The 20,921-nt window shown below is 35.3% G+C and overlaps 1 protein-coding gene and 1 pseudogene across 1 annotated transcript; one reads left to right on the forward strand and one right to left on the reverse strand.

Moving 5' to 3' along the window:
* Positions 1-4,258: 4,258 nt before the first annotated feature.
* Positions 4,259-10,798, forward strand: LOC143596136 (inosine triphosphate pyrophosphatase-like; annotated as a pseudogene).
* Positions 10,799-13,686: 2,888 nt separating this feature from the next.
* LOC143596137 (putative pectate lyase 1) lies at positions 13,687-16,969 on the reverse strand. The gene is made up of 5 exons (XM_077074985.1): positions 16,934-16,969; positions 16,316-16,387; positions 14,595-15,237; positions 14,410-14,513; positions 13,687-14,316 (listed from the first exon to the last, which is right to left on the reverse strand). Exons 1-5 carry the CDS (start codon positions 16,942-16,944, stop codon positions 13,956-13,958), a joined length of 1,191 nt encoding a protein of 396 aa, XP_076931100.1. The 5' UTR covers positions 16,945-16,969; the 3' UTR covers positions 13,687-13,955.
* Between the last annotated feature and the right edge of the window lie 3,952 nt (positions 16,970-20,921).

Here is a 20,921-nt window from a genome sequence, read left to right on the forward strand (position 1 = left end):
ATAATGAAAGCCTGTAAAAGAATCGAATGAACTCAAACTAGGGCATATTTGTGTTCGTTCATTTAACTTTAAAAGAACACGGACACTTAACCGAATAAATATTTATGTTGATGTTCGTTTATTTAAAAATGGACATTTGTGTTCGTTTGTTTAAAATCTAAGTGAACATAACTGACAAAAAATAAACGAACATGTATGAATAAATGTAAATGAACACAAATATAAACGAACTTAAATGAACACAAATATAAATCCTTTAAGCAGATGACCTATCCAGATAATATTTATTATTTTCTATTAATATATAAACGAACATAAATAAACAGACATAAACGAACATAAACGAAAGTTCATGAACATAAATGAACGAACGGAACATGCGTTCGTGTTCGTTCGTTTAATTAAATGAACACAAATTTTTTGTTCATGTTCGTTCGTTTATTAAATAAATGAACATAAATGAACTTCCCGCCGAACAGTTCACGATAGTTCACCGAACGTTCGGTTCGTTTACAGGCATAGAGTTGGGTGTTTTAATAAATGATAATTAGAGAAAATAAAAATATTGATAAAGAAAGGAGGTATTCTATAAATATATAAACCAGTGGGGCTAAATTTGGAAAAAAAGGAAAAAGGCAACGGCGGATCACGACGACAAGGCATAGCCCGAATTTTAAGGGTCGTCTTCTCGGAAACCCAAAACCCCTCAACCCACTATCGAACCTTTTTTTAACTTTTATTATATTTAATTAAGGATATTGTCTAAAACTTTAAATCACCACTAAAATACATTAAACATTTCAAAAATGTCAATCAACCATATAAAAAAAAATATAACCATCAAAATGTGTAGTGCTAGTGCAGTAGTGCCTTTAATAATTTGGGTTCAGCTGAAATAAAGTTTACGTAAAAGAATTATTAGACAATTTTTAAAAAAAATATTATATTTAAATAATTTTTGACCCTATACATCATCCCCGAGCATTATGGGATGTTATAATGATAGACATTTCTATAATAAAGTTTATGTGTCTTGTAGTAGTAGTGACTAATAATGAAGATGCATTATCCATTATACATGATTTTTTACTAAAAATGTTACGACGATACGATGGAAAATGCCCTTAAGGGCATCAAATTTACACATGATCTTATGTAATTATAAGACATCAATCAATAGGAAAAGTCAGACTAGGTTCTTCATACGCTTTATTAAATAATTTGGACTCGGGCACGGTGTAGATTCAGTCTGTTTAAAAAAATAAAAAACAATTAATTTGGATTTAGGTCCAATATGATTAAACGACCTAGACCAAATACAATATATGGGCTTAGGGGGTGGGGGTGGGGGTGGTTTAAAAACCATCACTTGCTCCCACCAATACAAGTGTGCTACCTCACCCCATCACTTTTCATCACTAGTGATGGAATTTTGGTGGGGGTGGTGGTGTGGTGTGATGGAAATTTTTTTTTTTAATATTTTTTTACAACTTAAAAATTAAAAACAATAGTAAATTAAAAAAAATAAAAGTTACATTAAACAATCTACTTCTCGTCCGAATTTGGAAATTCCAAACCTAAAGAATCTACAAGTTCAACTAGATCATATCTCAACCGATGGTGAATATCTTCGTTCCGCAAGTCTAATTGCATGTTCTCAGGAACAGGAACTTGAGTAGGAGGATCCAGCACCCAATCTGGAGAAATTGCACGTCCGTCTTCTTTTATTAGCATATTGTGCAATATGATGAATGCATATAATATGCTAGAGATCATGGGTTTTTTCATTGCACAAACCGGTCGACTAAGTATGCACCATCTATCATTTAAGACACCGAAAGCTCTCTCGACATCTTTTCTTGCTGATTCTTGCAACTTCTTGAACGCCTTTTCCTTGATCTCGACAGGAAACGAAAAGGTTTTCACAAAAATAGACCATGCCGGGTAGATACCATCGACAAGAAAGTAGCCACGTCTGTAATATCTCCCGTTGACAAAATACGAACAGAAGGGTGCGGTACCATCTGTCACGCTTTGAAACAACGGTGATGTGTATAAAACACTGATGTCGTTGTTTGAGCCAGGAACACCAAAATAAGAATGCCAAATCCATAAATCATTTGACGCAACCGCTTCAAGAACGATAGTCGGATCGTTTGATATCACCCCTAACATACGCCCCTCGAAACTCCCGTGGACAATTCCTCCATTCGATATGTGTACAGTCGATGCTACCGAGCATCCCTGGAAAATGCCATCTAGCCTCATGCGCGGCTTAAAAACGTGCAATGTCGTGTCTTGTTGGTTTTCGTAGAAACTCTTTGCCATACAATTTAATAATCGCGTTACAAAAGAATTGCAGACATTCACGTGAAGTTCTCTGAGACATTTGTAAGTATTAATCGAATTGATCGGGTGGGTTACCTGTCGCTAATTGACGAATAGCGGATGTGCATTTTTGAAGCGCCGTAAAACTTCGTTTGCCCCTCGCGTCGTAAGATTCTTGAAACCATTCTTCGCTTGCTTCGACGTCCGCTACAATCTTTAAAAATAAAGAATTCGGCAACGAAACCGATCCCTGAACGTTTCGTCATTGTATTTTGGCTCCTCCACAAAATAGTCGTTCATTAGCACTTCGTGGGCATGTATACGATCATGATCCACCATTTTTTTCTTTGGACGGCTTGGGCCTTCAAGTCGTTATATAACAACGGGAACCATTCAACAATGTCATCGTCTGAAGACGAAGAGCTATCGGTGTCTAGCGGAAACGAGTTGCTCGGAAAATCCATATTTTTTTGTTTTGAATTGAAGTGGTGAAGAAATAGGTTTTTGTAGAAGAAGATTGAGATTGTTTTGAGTTGGATTTGATTTTGAATTGGATTGAAATAGTTGTTAATTTATATTGTTAAAATTTTTTTTTTTAATTCCCCAACCGCAACGGTCGGATTTCTTGGTATTCACCACGTGATGGTCATCACGGCCGGACCCCCATCACGCGTGATGGGGGGACCGGCGGCGGTGTTCGTGAGGCCAATCACGCGTGATGGCCGGGTAAAACGGACCACCCCACAGCTCTTAGCTAAGATAATACTTTATTACGTACTTGCTCATAAGTTTCAATATGAAGAAAACTAATTTTCTTACTAATTCTTCATTTCTTCATATATTTTACTAGATAATTTAGACTTGGGTATTGACCCAAGCTCAAATAATAACAGTAACACAAGTTAATTACATGGATGACTCCTCAGGTTAACTATATTGCAAATTTAACCACAAACTTTAAAAAAAATTATATTGGTAGTTCTCAAGTGCATGTAACACCCACTGATGATCTCTAGAGCGGATGTCTATCAAGTTTTTTGGTGAATTTTAATGAAATAACAAAAATATAATTATTATCGAAAGCACAAAGACAAATAGAAACATTAACTTCCCGTCCTGCACACAATTTTGTTCACTTCTCAATTGAAGGTTTTCCATGGCTGGTCATTTTACCTCGAACCCACTCATTCGTTATATCTATTTATGTTTGACAATCAATCACAAACAATAACCTATGGACTATGGTGAAACGAAGAAGCATGCTTATTTTATACGCCAAATTTAATAACAAAGAAATCTTGCAATGGGGCTTAAAAATGGGCTTCAGGTGATGAAAGATCATAATTGTAGAAGGAAATTCAATAGGAAATGAGAAGCCGACTTTATGGTAGAAGAAGAAATGAAACACGTAAAATAATCTACAAGTCAAAGATAAAACCGACCACTATTTCAACACTCACCCTACAAATAAAAGCGATTTCAACATTTGAACTCCACACATTATGGCGGTTATTTGAAGTCCACCCACAAGAAGCACGTTTCCGATCATCAAAAACTTTACTCATGTAATTCCACATGAAAAAAACTGAAAATAAGTTAAATCTCAATAATAACATAAAAATCTAAACGCTGAAAGAATCATTAACCCGCGTCTTCATCTTTGATTCGTTACCGGTCCTTTTCAGTATAAACTTTCATTTGTTAATCTTAAATATTATTTTCATTACTACGTTGGATTAATCTTGTTAATGACTTATTTAAAAATTAAAACCTTGAAATGTATAACTAATGAGGTAATAACAATTTCAGGCCCATAACTTGACCCAACACACTAAAGGCTTTAGCCCAAACAATAATCCCAGGCCCATAATTCGCAATCCATAAAAAGCTTTTAGAGCTTTTTGGGCCAGTGATAATAATCGTAAAACCAACAACCAGAAAATGGCGGCGGCGCGCGTGGTGGCGGCAAACGGACTGGTGAAGCTACCTCCGGTGACGTTCGTGACCGAAACGCGAAGAAGCTTGAAGAAGTGAAAGTTATATTAGGGCAATCAATTCCATTTCAGTCACTTAAACTCGACTGTACGTATAACATTACTTAATTACAAACCCTAATAATCTGTTTTTGTGACGTCATGGTTGTTTAATTCACAGTGCCGGAGTTACAAGGCGATCCGGAAGATATTGCCAAAGAGAAAGCTCGATTGGCCGCTAATCAGGTAGAATGGTTGGGAATAGTTTAGGAAAGGAGGGTATACAACCCGAGCTCGGCTTGCTTTAACTTATAAGAGCTCGAGCTTGGCAAGTGAGTAATTTTTTTGAACTGGGCCCTGGATCGGCTTGTTTTTGATTTATTAACTAACTAGTTTTAGAGCCCGTGTCACACACGGAATAATTCAAATTATAAAATTACAAGTAAAGCAAATAATTACATAGCATAAAGGAAAAAATGTATTACATCTATGTTTGTATCTATACTGTGTGTACATAAATTGATTTTATATCACAAAACGATTTTTTAAATAAACTTAATAAAAAATTGCCCGTGCAAAAACGTACCCAAGAATGCTTCTTTCTATTGAAAATTTCATTCCCAGTGCCGTATATGTATAATTGAAAGAATTTTGGTTATGAACTAATTTTGTAAATAAGACTTCTCATACAATAGTAGTTCTAACCACTCAGTCTAAATACAACAGGAGCGTTACCTTTATTGATATATTTATCACTTTACCACCCATCAAAGGAAATGAGAACATTAAATTGTAACGACGGATGTTCTTCAAGAACTATGTTTTTCTGATCTACACCATGAAAAAGATTTTGATAAGTTTCAGAGGGCTTCTCGACTTTATCATAATGACAACATAAAAATAACATCTTAACCCATTCAATTTTGTGAATGTTTTGTTTCATTTGAGCATAACTTTGCATGACATGCTTCCCATATAATGTTCTGATCACCATTGAAGGAAAAGTTAATGTTGACATAAATATTTCAAATTTGATAAAAGTTAGAAACATTGATAGGCATGGGGGTGGCATGTCGAAAGTGTTCGTCATCTTTTCTTAAATTTTAATATTCGAGAGAAAAATAGTCAATTTGCTAAATCTCGAACCTTTTGATTATTTCAAAAAATGCCCTTAAAAATAAATTTGAAACCCGAATCATGTTTGAAATTCTAACTTTCATCCTTTGACATTTTCTTCGCCCTGCTTGCGGTGCGCGCATATAATGTATATATGTGTGAACCCTCGGGTGGGCAAAAGTAAAATTGCACTAATGTTGACGTTATTTTACTAATCTCGTGAAAATAACGTTAAAAGTGGCGGAAGGTTAATCAGGCATCATGTGGTGGCGTTGATAGCCGAAAGACAAGGGCACATGCACCGATCAGCCGGTGTCCCGATGATTGAGTGCTATGTGCCTTATGTCCAAGGCTTGATGCAAAACTACTATCGAGCCGGGGGTCTCACCGGAAGCAGCCTCTCTATCCCTATGGGATAGAGGTAAGGCTGTCTACATCTTACCCTCCTCAGACCCTACCATAGCATTGCTATTGGTGGGATATACTGAGTACGATGATGATGATGATGATGATCCTTTGACATTTTCAAGTCAACACTTTGAACCAATAACAAATTTGACGATAAATCTATTTGCATTCTCAAACTTTTAAAAATCCTCAAGTTTTCCATTTTTGACCCATAACAAATTTTGACTTAAATGTAGTTAACTTATACAAACAATCTATTTACCTACTTTTGACCCATAAATTCAAATTAAAGTTCCACAAAAAAACCCAAAACAATCGTTGATAAAAAAAGACTAAGAAATTAAGTATGATAAACTTTGTTATGTCTGAAAGTGATTCGTATATAATATCCTTACATTTTAACATATATATAGTTTACTAAATTAACCGAAAAAATAAATGGATATATTTAAAGCATATATTTATAATTTATAATTTATATGACAATTTATAATAATAATAATAGATTAATGGATTGATTTTAAAGAAATTGATCAACTTTTAAGCATATATTTATAATTTAATGATTAAAAAATTACTTTGTAAAATGAAAGCATATTTGAGTTTTGTTTTTATTTGCAATATTCTACAATTTACATATTACAATATGTGAATGATAGCATTTGAAATTATATTCTTTTCAATCTTTGAGAAACATAATTTGTTGTTGATTTTTGAAATTCACTAAGTATTTTGAAATATATAGTAAAATAATATGTTAATATTTATAGTTATAAAAATATATAGATATAATATAAATGGAGTATAAAAAGAAAGTGAATAATTATTGATCTATTATTACATATATAGTTTTGGAGGGAAAAAATTGTGAGAATTAACCAAAAGATGACAAGTGTCCACAATTATTTTACTTTATTAGAATAGGTAGATTAATTAATTTGTGAATGTTGTATGTTTTTTTATTTATTATTATATTTATTGAGAAAAACCTTAAATGGCCGGAGCTCGTATAATACCCTAAACCTACACATAAACCCGCGGGGTGTGAAATTAATACATAGAAGTTGAGGTAAATCTTTTAAAATTTACAAGGCTTGTCCGGCTCGATGAGCTTCTCATACAAGGATCTAGCCTGGGCTCGATAACTGAACGGGCTTTATTTGAAGCTTGGCTCGTTGCGAGTATTTTGTTGATTCAATCTTGAGTAGCTTGTGAGCGGCTCAGCTTGTTTCTCCCCTAGGTACAATCTATTGGATGTAATTTCTTCTTGAATACAAGATGGTGTCGGGTTGGGTCAAGTGGGTCGGTTTCGAGTTATGGAATTGGGTTATTAATTAAATCAATTAGGGATAAATTAAATGAGTTGTATTCGAGTAGTAGATAAATATGCGGGTTTTATTTATTGTTTAATTAGGAGTCTGAGTTCATCTCTAATTATATCGAGTCATGGTAATAACCTAATCAAAGTTGTGGTTATGGTTGGATGAGTTTGTAATCAGTTTTAGAGTTATATTTTTCTGGTTATAGATTGAGAGTTAGTTAATTCAAATTCATCGTGTGTTTTACGTTTTTGTGAGCTATATCGATTACATTTTTTCTGGTTATAGATTGCCTGTTTGCCTGCCGCTTTATTGTAATCGTTTTGATTTAAGAAAAAAAAAGAATTTTGTGTTTTTTTAAAAAAAAAATAGACATTGATAACTAGTTTTAGGGTTTTTATATTGAATGTGTTTGTGTGTGTAGGTGAAGGGCCCTGTGTTGGTTGAGGACACGTGTCTCTGTTTCAATGCTCTCAAAGGACTTCCTGGTTAGTTACAAACTTACAATCAAATTCTTTTGCTTTAGATCACTCAATTGGAGCATTGATAGATTATTAACTAATAATATATATTTGTTAGTTCTACTGTTTTTGTTTTCATATCCTCATTGTTTTGTTTGCAGGGCCTTACATGTAAGTTTCCATTGGCTGCATTTCTTTGTTTCTTTTGCTTCTTATTAAGGTGATGTTTTTTGGCTTCCTGTTAAGTTGTTTTTTTTTTTTACATAAAAGCATCAATCGCAAGTTAAACTGTTCATAATTCATTCAAATCTTGTTTGTAAATCACTTAAACATGGGCAAGTACCGATCCGCCATTGTTGCGGTTGGCGCATAGCTTATTTAAGTCTTACTTTGTTTTGTCTGATGCAATTTTTCTAAAGGTTTTTGTTATACAACCATGGTAATTTGGTTTGTTTTAATCCTCATACTTTAACCAGCGGATCAATATACCTAAGTTTTAATATGCAGTTCCTATACTTTGTTTTGAGGACCACATGGATTGAGAGCGTTGTGCAATTAACAACTGGTTTATTTAGAATTGCCTTGAATTGTAGGATGCTCTCAATCCAAGTGATTCTTGAAACAAAGCTTAACTGTTGCATATCAAAACTTAGGTATATACAGTTATCATGAAGTTAACATGAACCAACGCTTAAAATAGGGTGGTAAAAACAAACCAATTTACCATGGCTGTGTAATAAATGCCTTCTCTTTTCTGGAGAAGATAATCCCTTAAAAATAGCTTCTTACAATAAGCATAAAAAGGTCACCAATCCTTGATATATAGTCCCAATAAAGCGAATGCATGGTTGCAGTGCATGTGTTAAAACAAAGTATGACTAACCCCAAGCTTGTTTGTAGACGCGCACCAACCGCAACAATGGCAAATCTGCACTTGTCCATGTTGAAAATCTTGAACTTTCCAAATTGTATATACACATGATGTAAAATCTAGTTGTTTTATTATTATTAAATATTGTAAGAGGCGTATATGAAAATTAATTAATTGTAATCGACTTATAGTTGATCTATAATTTAAATAATGTATACCTCATAATATTCTGGGTCCATTTGAAATATGACTAAATCTTTTTAGTTATGTAATTTTAAATATCATTTATATGCTGTGCAACAAAAATAAAATAAAATTCATATCACAATTTAACTGTTCATAATTCATCAAAATCTTTTATATATTGATCTTATGCACTTATATCTATCAAGGTGGAGGGTATGGACCCCAAATGCCAACTATGCGTCATGTTTATATAGAATTTCTTATAGACTTATATCAATTGGTTCCAGTTACGCTACAGTTTCGTTATCTGTTTTGGGACTAGGACTGATTCGGTTTTCAGTTAATAACTGAAAATTTGGGCTAAAAATTTAACCTGGACTAAAGGTCTAAAACAATCTGGTTATTAAAAAGAATCTAGGCTTTGTCATCATTTTGGTTTATCAACCAATGGCCCAACAAATCAAGGATGGAAAAGTTATGAGTTAGCTACCCTTGACCTTATAAAGATTAAACACCGTAAACCGTTGATATGGCTCACAAATGATGAAATACAAGTAGTGTACCTGGATACTACTAGGTACTAGCTAACTGTGATCTGCCATATATGAAGTTTGTTCTTAATAGTTCACCAATAACATCTGCATTTTCATGATTCATTCAATTACGAAACTAAGTAGCGTATTAGTTATAAATCTTGTGTTTATATGTGTACAAGTACTATATAATGGTGATTTGCAAATTTAGAGGATTAATCAAATCGGCTGAGGGAAAAAGTAGCTTCATTTGATTGAGAAATTGGTCGTATATTGCATGGCAAACCAAAATAAACTGAAGGAATCGGTGATTCCAAAATAAAAAACTAAACCTTGAGTTAATTATTCAGTTTGGTTTTTTTAAGGCCGTTTTTTGTCAATTGTAAGCCCAAATATTTCTGAAACAATCATGAGAACCTGTAATCAACAAAACTTAGAGAGATGTTTTTCTGTTTCCTTGACTTTGATATGTTTGAGTTTGGGGCTATGCTTTTATTTGTTATGTGTAATTGTTATATTGGTAGTTTCTTCAGTGTTCAGTGGTTGCAATTTATGAGGGCAGAGTTTCCTTTAAAGGGGGGTAGAGTTGTACTAATCAGAATTTTAAAAACACTACACATTAAATGATAAATACGAAAGTCATGAATACATTAAAATAATAATGGAAGCTATATTTTAGGAGTTTTGTATGATGAGTGATTTTGCAAGTATATGAGCAAAAATCTGTACATTTTCATAAAATTCGTACCATTCTAACATTAATGCTTATACTTTGTTGCCGGTGTTTCTGCCGACTCATAGCAAATGGTTTCTTCAAAAGCTTGGTCACGAAGGTACGTGAAATAGTTTATATTCCAAGTTTAATCTTGTTCCTGAACTAATATCATGCTTGTTTATAACTTGAATAACTTTTGTAGGTCTAAACAATATGTTGATGGCTTATGAGGATAAATCTGCATATGCTATGTGCATATTTTCTCTAGCTGTAGGACCAAATTCTGAACCCATAACATTTGTGGGAAAGACCCCGGTATGCTTTATTTTATATCGGACAGTTTTCAATTTTCTTTTGTGTTGGTGTTGTCAAACTGATTAGGATTTGAAATAATTTAACACAAAATGTTATCTTTTAGGGGAAGATTGTTCCTGCAAGAGGACCAAACGACTTTGGATGGGACCCGGTCTTCCAACCGGATGGCTATGAACAAACGTGATCCCATTTCTGTGTTAATTAAATTAATTCTTGATCATGTGACACAAAGATATTGAGTTAATTTATATATTTGTTGTTACAGTTATGCTGAAATGCCTAAGGAAGAAAAGAACAAGATTTCTCATCGATCGAGAGCTCTTGCATTGGTGAAATCCCACTTTGCAGAGGCCGGGTATGTATTTGATACATAGGTCAAACTATTTGTATGGGTGCATGCTATTTTAGATTGATATTGTACTTATAACAAGGTAACGCTAGATGGTATTTTGTGGGTATCTTTATCTCAATATACATTACAAAGTTTGCCTTTCTTTTCTTGAATTTCATAAATAGTTGATGTCAGTTTAATGTATAATAAAAAAGTAACCATATTATTACAATGTTAATCATGCCTATTCAATACAAATTGCAATTAGGTTTAATGCATTTTGACTATACTTTAGATGACTTTTGATGCACTTTTGTTGTTGCCAATTGTTTATGTATGATATCTTTAATCTGACATAGTCAAAGGATACCTTAAGTTAGACATGTTACAAAGAGTCAAGCAAGTGTTCAGTGATCACACATAAATTGGAGAGTAAACATGCAATATTGGTATGCCTCAGGAAGCTTCTGTGTAATTAACTCTATTTTTTATTTATGTATTAATAGAAATTATATATTAACAATTATCATGTATTAATAGAAATTATATAATAGAAATATAAATTATAAATTATAGTATATTTTATTATAATAAAATATAATAGAAATAATAGGCTTGCAAGCCCAATCAAGGAAGCTTGACTCAAGCTAGTTCATAAACTGAACTCCTACTCTGGTTTAGGCTCGAGCTTGTTTACACCTGGCTCGATTCAAGCTATAACGAGTCATTTTCAAGTAACTCACAAGCGCCTAACTTGTTTACTTTTTTTTTTGAACAGCCAAATATATTATTTACAAACCACATCAAGTAGGGATAGAACCCCCGACTACTGTTTTAAAACTAAACCACCTTTGCCACCACATCAAGTGGTGTGGCTAGCTCGTTTACACCCCTAGCGAAGCGAAAACATAGTGGAAAAAGATTTTTAAGAAATCAATTATTCTCTAGTTAAACTGTTGAAAGCCATTTATATTCTTCTAAGATGAGTATTTACAGACTCGTGTCGGGAGTTTAGCTCTTTTTTAGTCAGTTTGCTTGTAGGACTCAATTGAGTGTCGGTTTTGCCTATGCGTTGTCGTTTTTTATGGCACCTTATCATTTGCGAGTTGTGTAAGTTTTAACTGTCTTGTGATATCATCTATAGAAGCGTGCGAAGTGTTGTACAGAAGATGTCTAATATTTGAGTGGCTGGGATTGACATCTGGGTGAGTTTGAGTAGTACCTTGTGCAAGGGTGTGTTGCACAATGGTAAGATCAAAGTGTGCACGGGGCAGTTGGACTGTTTATATGTCAATTCAAGAATTTTAGGCACCCTAGAGTCAAAAGGCCTAAATCATGTATATTCAAGGGAGACCTCACATGGAGGGCCACACCCTATTTCGTGCATCTATCAACTCATTGCAAACGCATGTGAGCATATGATGTTTGGTTTGTTGCCAAGAGTGACTTTAGAATGGAGGAATACTCGTCAATTACGAATGCGCTTCTTTAGTTTATATGTAATACATGTCGGGTATCTGATTACTTGAGCCGGTTGGATTCGTGAGTGTATTTGGGATCATAAATTGATTTTAGGTCGTTTGGTGGTTAAAATTATCTCTTGTAATTTTCTTTACATATTAAACTTTAAGTCTCATTATTCCAATACTTTCAAATCCTAACAACTTCAAAAAGTTCAAATTATTAAATTCTATATTTTATGCATACTTTTAACTACATACCATAATAATATATTCGGTTTCGAAGCTGGTAAATTGATGATAATGGTTTTGGTGTTTGGGCAATCACACGAGTATTATCTAATACCATAGTTGGGTTTAGGGTTTAGAGTTTTTCCTTCATTAGCATTAGTTTTGTATTGGTGTTTCGGTTTAATTCTACCTTACTAGTTTTATCACTACTTCTTGTTATTATTACTTTTGTTTTTTGTTTTTTTTTTGTTATATATACATTTTATGATACTTGCATATTATACTTTATATTTAAAATAAGGGATATTTAGAGCCAAGAATCTCAATGTGCAAGGAGAAAATAGCAAGGTTTGCTTTAGGATGGACAATACCCTCTAGAGCCCTGAAGAAAAGCTTCATGGCACCTCTAGTATCGAAATAGTGGGACCATAATTCTGCTCTCACGCTTCTCGCTTCCATATCAACCATTTTTCTTCTTTGCTTCCTCCTCATGTCGGGATGCACATCCGACAAACCTATACATGCCATATCCACCTCAGCCACAAGATCGCTGCTTCTATCTCGCCCCACTCGTCCTCGATCCCATTTTGTACACCCTTGTCTAATATCTCACCCTGAAGACCCTTGCTATAAGTGAAAGACTACCATATGCTTGTTTATATTTTTTGTGACATTTTAACAATATAACTACTATCGAGCCGGGGGTCTCACTGGAAGCAGCCTCTCTATCCCTATGGGATAGAGGTAAGGCTGTCTACATCTTACCCTCCTCAGACCCTACCATAGCATTGCTATTGGTGGGATATACTGAGTACGATGATGATGATGATTTTAACAATATAATTGGTTTAATATTCAAAAACTCAATGTTTAATTCTATGTGGAAAATCAAGTACCATAATTAGTCTCTTTTGAGGTTTTTCTTTTCTTAAAATTTCGCTCTTGATTCAAAATCCATGTGGAGAAGTGACACGAGTCAACTGACCCCCTTTAAATGGGTTTGGGTTCAAATTTGTGGTTGACCCACTTAAGATTTTTGGTGGGAGAAAACTTTGTATAAAGTGGATTTCTTTATATTTAAAAAAACTAGTGAAAATGGATCCAATGCTCTTTAATGTTTTTGAGACAAGATCATTACAAGCTTTGACGATAGAAAATAATAATAAACAAATAAACAAGTCTTTCTAACCTTTTGGTGGTACTAAAGAAAACATGATTATTTAAGAAACCAAAATCATGAACACACCAACCTCTGTTTATAGAGGAAAAGCTGGAACAGGATGATTCTTGTCTCAGCCACACGACAAACTAATACATAGCAAACCAATTTAAATTAAATAGAGAATATATATAAATGTGATACATAAAATATATATAACATAAAATAAAACCTGCATTTTCCATTTCATAAACCGAGTATTTTCGACATTACAACTTGGAAATTTAAAAAAGAAATCCAATTTTGTGACCTAAAACCAATATACCTAGTTAGATCTAAAACACAAACCACACTGTGAACAACACTTCGATCTTGGCCGAGGTTGCACGACACAACAACAAAGGAGTGTGTGAATAAAACACACACACCCGCACACACACACTTGCCAGAATACAGCAAGAAAAATGGACCAAAACCGACAGGATATGTGGAAAGCGAAATCAACACACTAAGACAGTAAAAATAAAAGTAAAATAAAGATAGGATACGCTAGCATTGGCGGCCCCTACGACAGCTAAGAACACCCGCATTAGCAGTAATCGAACCAACCATATTAGACGATTTGGCCCCTAAACTCGAGGCTTTGGCATAGCTAGCCGATGCACCAGCCCCCGATGGGGTGAAGTAAGCCCCGTTAAGAAGTAAGTCACCTTCTGATCTCCAGTTCCATCCATGCCATTTACTTGCATCAGTATTCACCCTCTTTGTAACCTCTTTTGCGAAAGGATTAACCGGGGCAAGATATCGGTTTCCTTGGCTATTGATGGTGGGATTTGCACTGCCACCAATTGCATACATCTCCCAGTGAGTGTAGTCATTGTTAACTACATGGAAATACCCATGTCTGCATCTGCAATATATTAAATGTTTTAATATTTAGGACAATGCTAAGTTGCTAACAGCTAATTAGATTGGTATCAATAGAGTATAAAGTGTATAATACCTTGGCATTCTCTGAATTAAACCTTTACCAAAATGGTTATACGCGATCGTTACTTGCATCATCTTGTCTCTAACATACGAGTCGCTATGGCCCAACAACATAACCTGTTTCACAAAACTAAAGTGTTACAACTCATATTGATGTAGTGGTTTACTAAATAAATATGAAATCAAGATCTTACAGACCTCGTTGTGATGAGCGAAATGGTTATTTGAAATGGTGATGGCGGTTGAGCCCATAACCGCGTCAACGAGCCCATCAGCACAGTTAGAAAGAGAGTTATGATCGATCCAAATATGGCTCGAACTGAATATTGAAATGGCATCACCATCAGCCATTGATCTCCACCCGTAATGGGACGGGGAGCTTCTAACCAAGGCGTTACCGGTTGGTTTACAATCATGAATATGTAACCCATGAATAATAACATTAGTAATGTACTGAAGAGTTAAACACGCCCCATTAGCAATGTGCACATTGACTCCACGAGCATCAATAGTTTTAAAGCTGTTCATAATAAGTTCTTGCTTTAATTGGATCACCATGTCTCGTTTGAACACGATCCAGAGCGGCTGTGTTTGTATGACAGCATGGCGAAGGGTACCCGGTCGTGGGTTGACCGGGTCATCGTCTCGGGAATCAGTCACCACGTAAAACCGACCATGACGACCTCCTATCGCGTTACGCCCAAAACCGATACCACAGTCAGCCAGACGCTTGCGGTTGCGATGCCAGTTTGGGTCACACCGCCAGCAGTCGTCAATTGGGTTACCTGTCCCACACGAGAAGTACCCAAGTTTCCTCCTCTCAGTACTGTTTCTCATGCTCCTAAAAAACATCATTTTTATTAAGACAATATTATTTTTATAACACTAATTATATGAAAACAATCATATGCATTGTCCACAAGCACATGGGGGATGGTGTGTCACATGCCAAGATAAACTTATTTAGTTATTTTGTACCAAAATTATTTGAGATTTCGGATAACTTAAAAGAAAACATTTCACATGGATGTATCATGTATGCATATATCATACGAAAAGAATATATTGGAACTATATAAAAGTAAAATCAGTTGCTAACACACCAAAAGTTTAACCGGATCAAGGTAATAATATTGTTTGTTATTCGGACCTCCGGTTGTAAAGATGTCAAATCAATCAGAAAACCATGTGTAAAGTCATGTAGACTGATTTTCGTTTGTAAAGAGTAGGGTCACATGGGTTGAGTCCTCTGTTATGGCAAATTTGACAAAGGGGTAAAGTAGTGGTTGGTTTTTAGAAACATACCCTATTAAAGAAATATAGTTAGGAAATAAGGTAAAACCAATCCAAAGGTTTTCATCTATGCATCAATGAAATTTGTAATACCTTTTTTTTTATCAAAAAATTTATAATATTTTTACTTTTTTTTTATATTTATACCTAAGTTTCTATAGATAATTTTCACGTGTCTACTTTATTATTTTCGCATGTCTACTTTATTTTCGTAAAAAAACAAGTCAGATTTGTACATCTCCCACGATATATAAATGTTGAAATGTAAACCAGAAATTTGTAAGCGTTTTATTATCATAAAGTAAATTTTTGTTTAACACAAACACTATATAAAAATTGCTTAACAAATAATTACTTTTTCTAGTTTCTTTCTAATGCATAATAAAGTTAAACAAAAGATATTGTTTTCGTGTGACGCCGAAAATAGCAAGACAAATTCTCAAATCATTTGCTTAGGTCTGCTGCTATCCCCATGTCACTAAAACCCCAATTTAAATATTTTTAATAATGCTGTCGAGTGAATCCCGGTTAATTTGTTGTGATTTTTTTTATATTTTTTAATCACTAAATTCATTTATCCCAATAATCACTAAATTTCTACAAGTAATCTATAAAAATATCCTTACATTTCAACGAGGGAGACAATCTCTTCAGGATCTTGCACTGCATTTTCATTCAAAGCTTCCACCTCCTTTGCTCTGCAATTCATATTAACAAAAAAACTTATCATAACTATATTATGAAATCCGCAAATAAAAACAAGAGTAAACCGCTAAAATCCAAATCCCCAACCCCGTTAAGTTTTGGTTATTTTATTTATTTCATATTTGGAGTGAAAAAACAATTAGCAAGTGTGTGTTTTAGTGTGTGAGAGAGAAACAGAATGGTGTTACTTTTATACAGTTATAACCGCCAAAAAGTGAAAAGAAATCAAAAATAAAAACAAAACAAAATCAACTGAAAACAGATTTTGGAATCCGAATAAAGAGAAACGCAATGTATCAACCAATGATATAACGATTAAGAGGAATCCGGAGATGAACAACCAAATAAACCGTCCAGATCTTATAACAAGAATCTCAACGGTTGTGATTTTGTTTCGTTCGTGTTTTCAAAAATACTGATGAATAGATCTAGGGTTCATTACTCTATTTAGCGCAGATTAACGGCTCAGATATGACTAAAAAGTACATTCAAATTAAGAGACTAACTCGACTCAGTGACTCAGTGTTGAGTGTTTTTACCTTGCTTCCATTGATGCATTGTAAGAGCTCTGGTTCTGAAGCTCCCCTGTTTCCTCAGTTCTGTACAATAATATTCATATTATACAAATGTAACTTCAAATTCGTCTTAATTATCACATCTAACAAACGAAATAATCTGTAATTGAAGCTAAGCTATCTATGAAACGTCAATTGTGCAACACTTTTTCATAAAAATTGAAGCTATACGTTCTGAATTCACAAATTAGACGCTAAATTAGCTGTGTAGTAATAATTTTTACCAAATATGCGCCAATTTTGTAACATTTTTCCATGAAATTTGAAATATACGTTCCGAATACACAATTCGAAGCTAAACTTGCTATGTAATGTCAATTTTCACCAAATATGCTTCAATTTTGCAAAAAGTTATCATCAAATTTGAAACTATAAATTCCGACTACACAAATTTGAAGCTAAACTAGCTCTTTAATGTCAATTTTCTCCAAATATGTGTCAAATTTTGAAATATTTTTTCATAAAATTTGAAATTATACATTTCGAATACAAATTTGAAGCTAAACTAGCTCTTTAATGTTAATGTCAATTTCACAACATTTTTTCATAAAATTCGAAACAATACGTTCCGAATGCACAAAATTGAGCTGAAATCAGCAATTCCGAGCTGTAACATTCTAAAAAATTAACAAAAAATAGTTATTCGTAAAGAAGATTAAATACCTAGGGTTTGAGGAGTCGCCGGCGGCGACAGCCGTGGCAAGCAACAGCATGAGAAACAGAAAGGAGGTAACAACGAACCACTTCTTAGGTGTCTCCATTGTCATCACAGTTTGAAGACAGTTTTTTTCACGCAATGTGTGTGTGTTGTGAGGACGTTGAGACACTGTGGTGGGCTGAGAGCAAGCGGGAAGTCAGAGAAGCAGTGTTAATGTAACCGCCTGATTTATAGCCTAAAAGGGGAAGTTGTTAAAACTTAACGGCCGTCAAATTTTGACCCTGGTTAGGTTTATTTTCTTTAATCCGGTTAACTTTAACTGAGAATCAATGTAAGTATGTAACCGCGTCACCGGCACCCACGTGGCTGGCTTTTTCCATCCGTTAAATTACAAGCCAAATTAGATTTTAAAAACTCACTTTTTTCTAGTTGATTATTGTATCTCATAAAATAGCTATTATCGGTTCTAATTTCGTATTAATTGTTTTTATCGGATATTTGTTAAAAATAAAAAAGAACTTAACGGCGTTGTGTTTCTTTAACAGATGTCTAATGAAAACAATTAGTGTGAACGTTGGGACCGGTGACAACTATTTTCTGAGGTAAAATTTTTAACGGTCAACTATAAAAGATGAGATTATTAAAATTTATTTTGCCAAATTCTAATAAGTTATCGACATATTCTAATAAAGTAAATGTCACACCCGGCCCTGAGCGGCGGAAACAGCCGGGCGCGCGCGAGTGGGGATTGATAATTAAGCACGGGCCATTGCAAACATTCAAAGATTTTCATTGCGCATGAAATGTTTAATACAAATACATTACATTGTTTAAAAATTACATAAAAACATCCAAGTATAAAAACTGTTGAAGATTTCCATGCCATATCCCCTTGCGCGGTGGGAACAACCACGCGCATCGAAGGGATAGAACTAAAAATCTTCCAAAAAGCTAGTTTTAGATGTTCAGCGTGAGGTGCTCTAAGTGTGACTCCATGCGCTACCTAATTATCTCCTGAAAGACACGTAAAAACATTTGAATCAGTATAAACTGAGCGAGTTCACAAGTTTTAGTAACTTGATAAATCGTATTGCATCATAATCTTGATACAAATCATTCTGAAACATAATTCTGATAGCATCATTAAAACACATGCTTGGTAAGACATGGTTCTATCAACATATTCTGATAAAATCGTTCCGCGGGTTACGCGCGAACATTTCTGGGAACTGTGCTCGTCTATGCAAAGTGGCGCTGCCACTACGAGCTAAAATAAGTAATACCGTCCCGCGGGTTACGCGCGAACGTTTCAGGAAAATGTGCTCGTCCATGCAAAGTGGTGCTGCCACTACGAGCTAAAATAAGTAATACCGTCCCGCGGGTTACGCGCGAACGTTTCAGGAAAATGTGCTCGTCCATGCAAAGTGGCGCTGCCACTACGAGCTAATCAATAATTCCGTCCCGCGGGTTACGCGCGGACGTTGTGCCGGAAAACAAGGCGCTCGTCCATGCAAAGAGGCGCGACCCCTACGAGCGGGCTCAAACCCATAGTACTGCCCCATGACCATACTAGGCACTCGTCCATGCAAAGAGGTGCGACCCCTACGAGTGGGTGGATCAAACCAGCAGTCCCTACCCTTAGAGTTCCAATGGTAAAGTGATCACTTACTCGAGTTCTAGCGCACATACATCGAAAACCTTAGATAACCGTTCGCATTTCTCATCATGAAATATAATTTAAACACATAATCGCTTGCATAGCTTGTAAGTATATCATGATAAAACATTATTTAAGTACGTGTCCCTCGCCCCGAAAACAGTTTAAAAACAGTGAAAACAGCGAGAATAGGGGCTGTGAGACTCACCTGTGGTTCTTGTTAAGGGATTAATCGAGATTCGGGTTTTCTTGGTGTTGGCCTCGGAATCGAAGGTCTAGAATACGATTAAATAACAAGAAGTATATATATTAAGATCAAGAAATGGGAGAATATAAGGGTTGGAAAGTAGATCTCAAGGTTATATTCTCGGCTTACCTAGTAACAGGATCGGAAATGAAAACAACGGATGCTTGGGAGAGGATTAGTGCAAGTTTGCAGTTCTTTGAAGTGTGTTTTGGGTGATAATTTAGGTTACATATTTATAGGCAAACTCAAGGGAACACAATCCCTTGCTTTAGGGGATTGTAATCTTTTCATATCTAGGGGTAATGATGATAAAGTATGGAAATTATTATTATTTATTTAAAAGTGGAGTAGTGGATAAAAGATTTTGATTTTGATTTGGTCAGGACATGCAGGTCTGTGGTTGGTGGGAGTAGGGTGGCTGACAGTTGACTTTTCATGTTACAGTGTGCTTTTTCAGGTACTTTGTCAGTGTACAGTAAAAAGTGGAAAATCTCTGAAACACGCTACCGTTTCTTTTTGGGCGGGAGTAATCTCCTTACAACTGGAGAATAGACTAAGTGTTCTGCGCGTATTACTTTGTGCGCATAGCTTTCTGCGTGAAGGACATTTCTTTGCTGCGGGTAGGTGCGTGACCTTCTCGCAGTCAGGGACATTGAGTTTCATTTGTAGATTCTCCAGGTGGTCTTGGTATTTCAACATAGTGATCAGTTATGTTGAAGTCAATTCCATCTTGGAGCTTCAGACAAACTAGCTCTCAATGTTCCCGCCATGCGGGGAGGTTAGTTCCCTTCCGCACGCGCATAAATGATTTAGGGTGCACCCGCCTTAGCATCATGCGTGACGGTCAACCCATTAGACAACATAACGTTAAGGTACATGAAAACATAAAGCCAAAACATTCGCGCATGGCACATATAACATATGCTCACGCTGGTTCTTAACATGGCGTGCTCGCGCAGGGCGCACATAACAAATGCACGCGCTGACTAACATGGCGCGCTCGCGCAGGGCGCACATAACAAATGCACGCGCTGACTAACATGGCGCGCTCGCGCAGGGCGCACATAACAAATGCACGCGCTGACTAACATGGCGCGCTCGCGCAGAGCGCACATAACAAAATTACCTAATATTTAGGTTGATTACTTGGTTTAAGGGATTGGGAATTTACCGGGTGTCACATTCTCTCCCTGTTAAGCGAATTTCGTCCCGAAATTTAGGAGACGTTGCTGGCAGAAGCCATGCTCTGAAAGAGGTGTGGGTATTTCATGCGCATCTGGTCTTCTCTTTCCCAAGTGAATTCAGGCCCACGCCTCGAGTTCCATTGAACCTTTACTAACTTGATTCGACTTCTGCGCAACTTTTGTTCTTTCCAATCGGTTACGGCTAT

This window comes from Bidens hawaiensis, unplaced genomic scaffold (assembly GCF_021521415.1).
Source record: "Bidens hawaiensis isolate Kalapana, Puna unplaced genomic scaffold, B.hawaiensis_p1.1 tig00046096_1, whole genome shotgun sequence".
NCBI classification, from domain to species: Eukaryota; Viridiplantae; Streptophyta; class Magnoliopsida; order Asterales; family Asteraceae; genus Bidens; species Bidens hawaiensis.

Coding starts and splice junctions, on each gene's coding strand:
- LOC143596137 (XM_077074985.1), bottom strand. Junction 15,238..16,315: donor ATTGTCTCCCTCGTTGAAAT/GTAAGGATATTT, acceptor GATGTTTTTTAG/GAGCATGAGAAACAGTACTG. Junction 14,514..14,594: donor ATTTCGCTCATCACAACGAG/GTCTGTAAGATC, acceptor TTTGTGAAACAG/GTTATGTTGTTGGGCCATAG.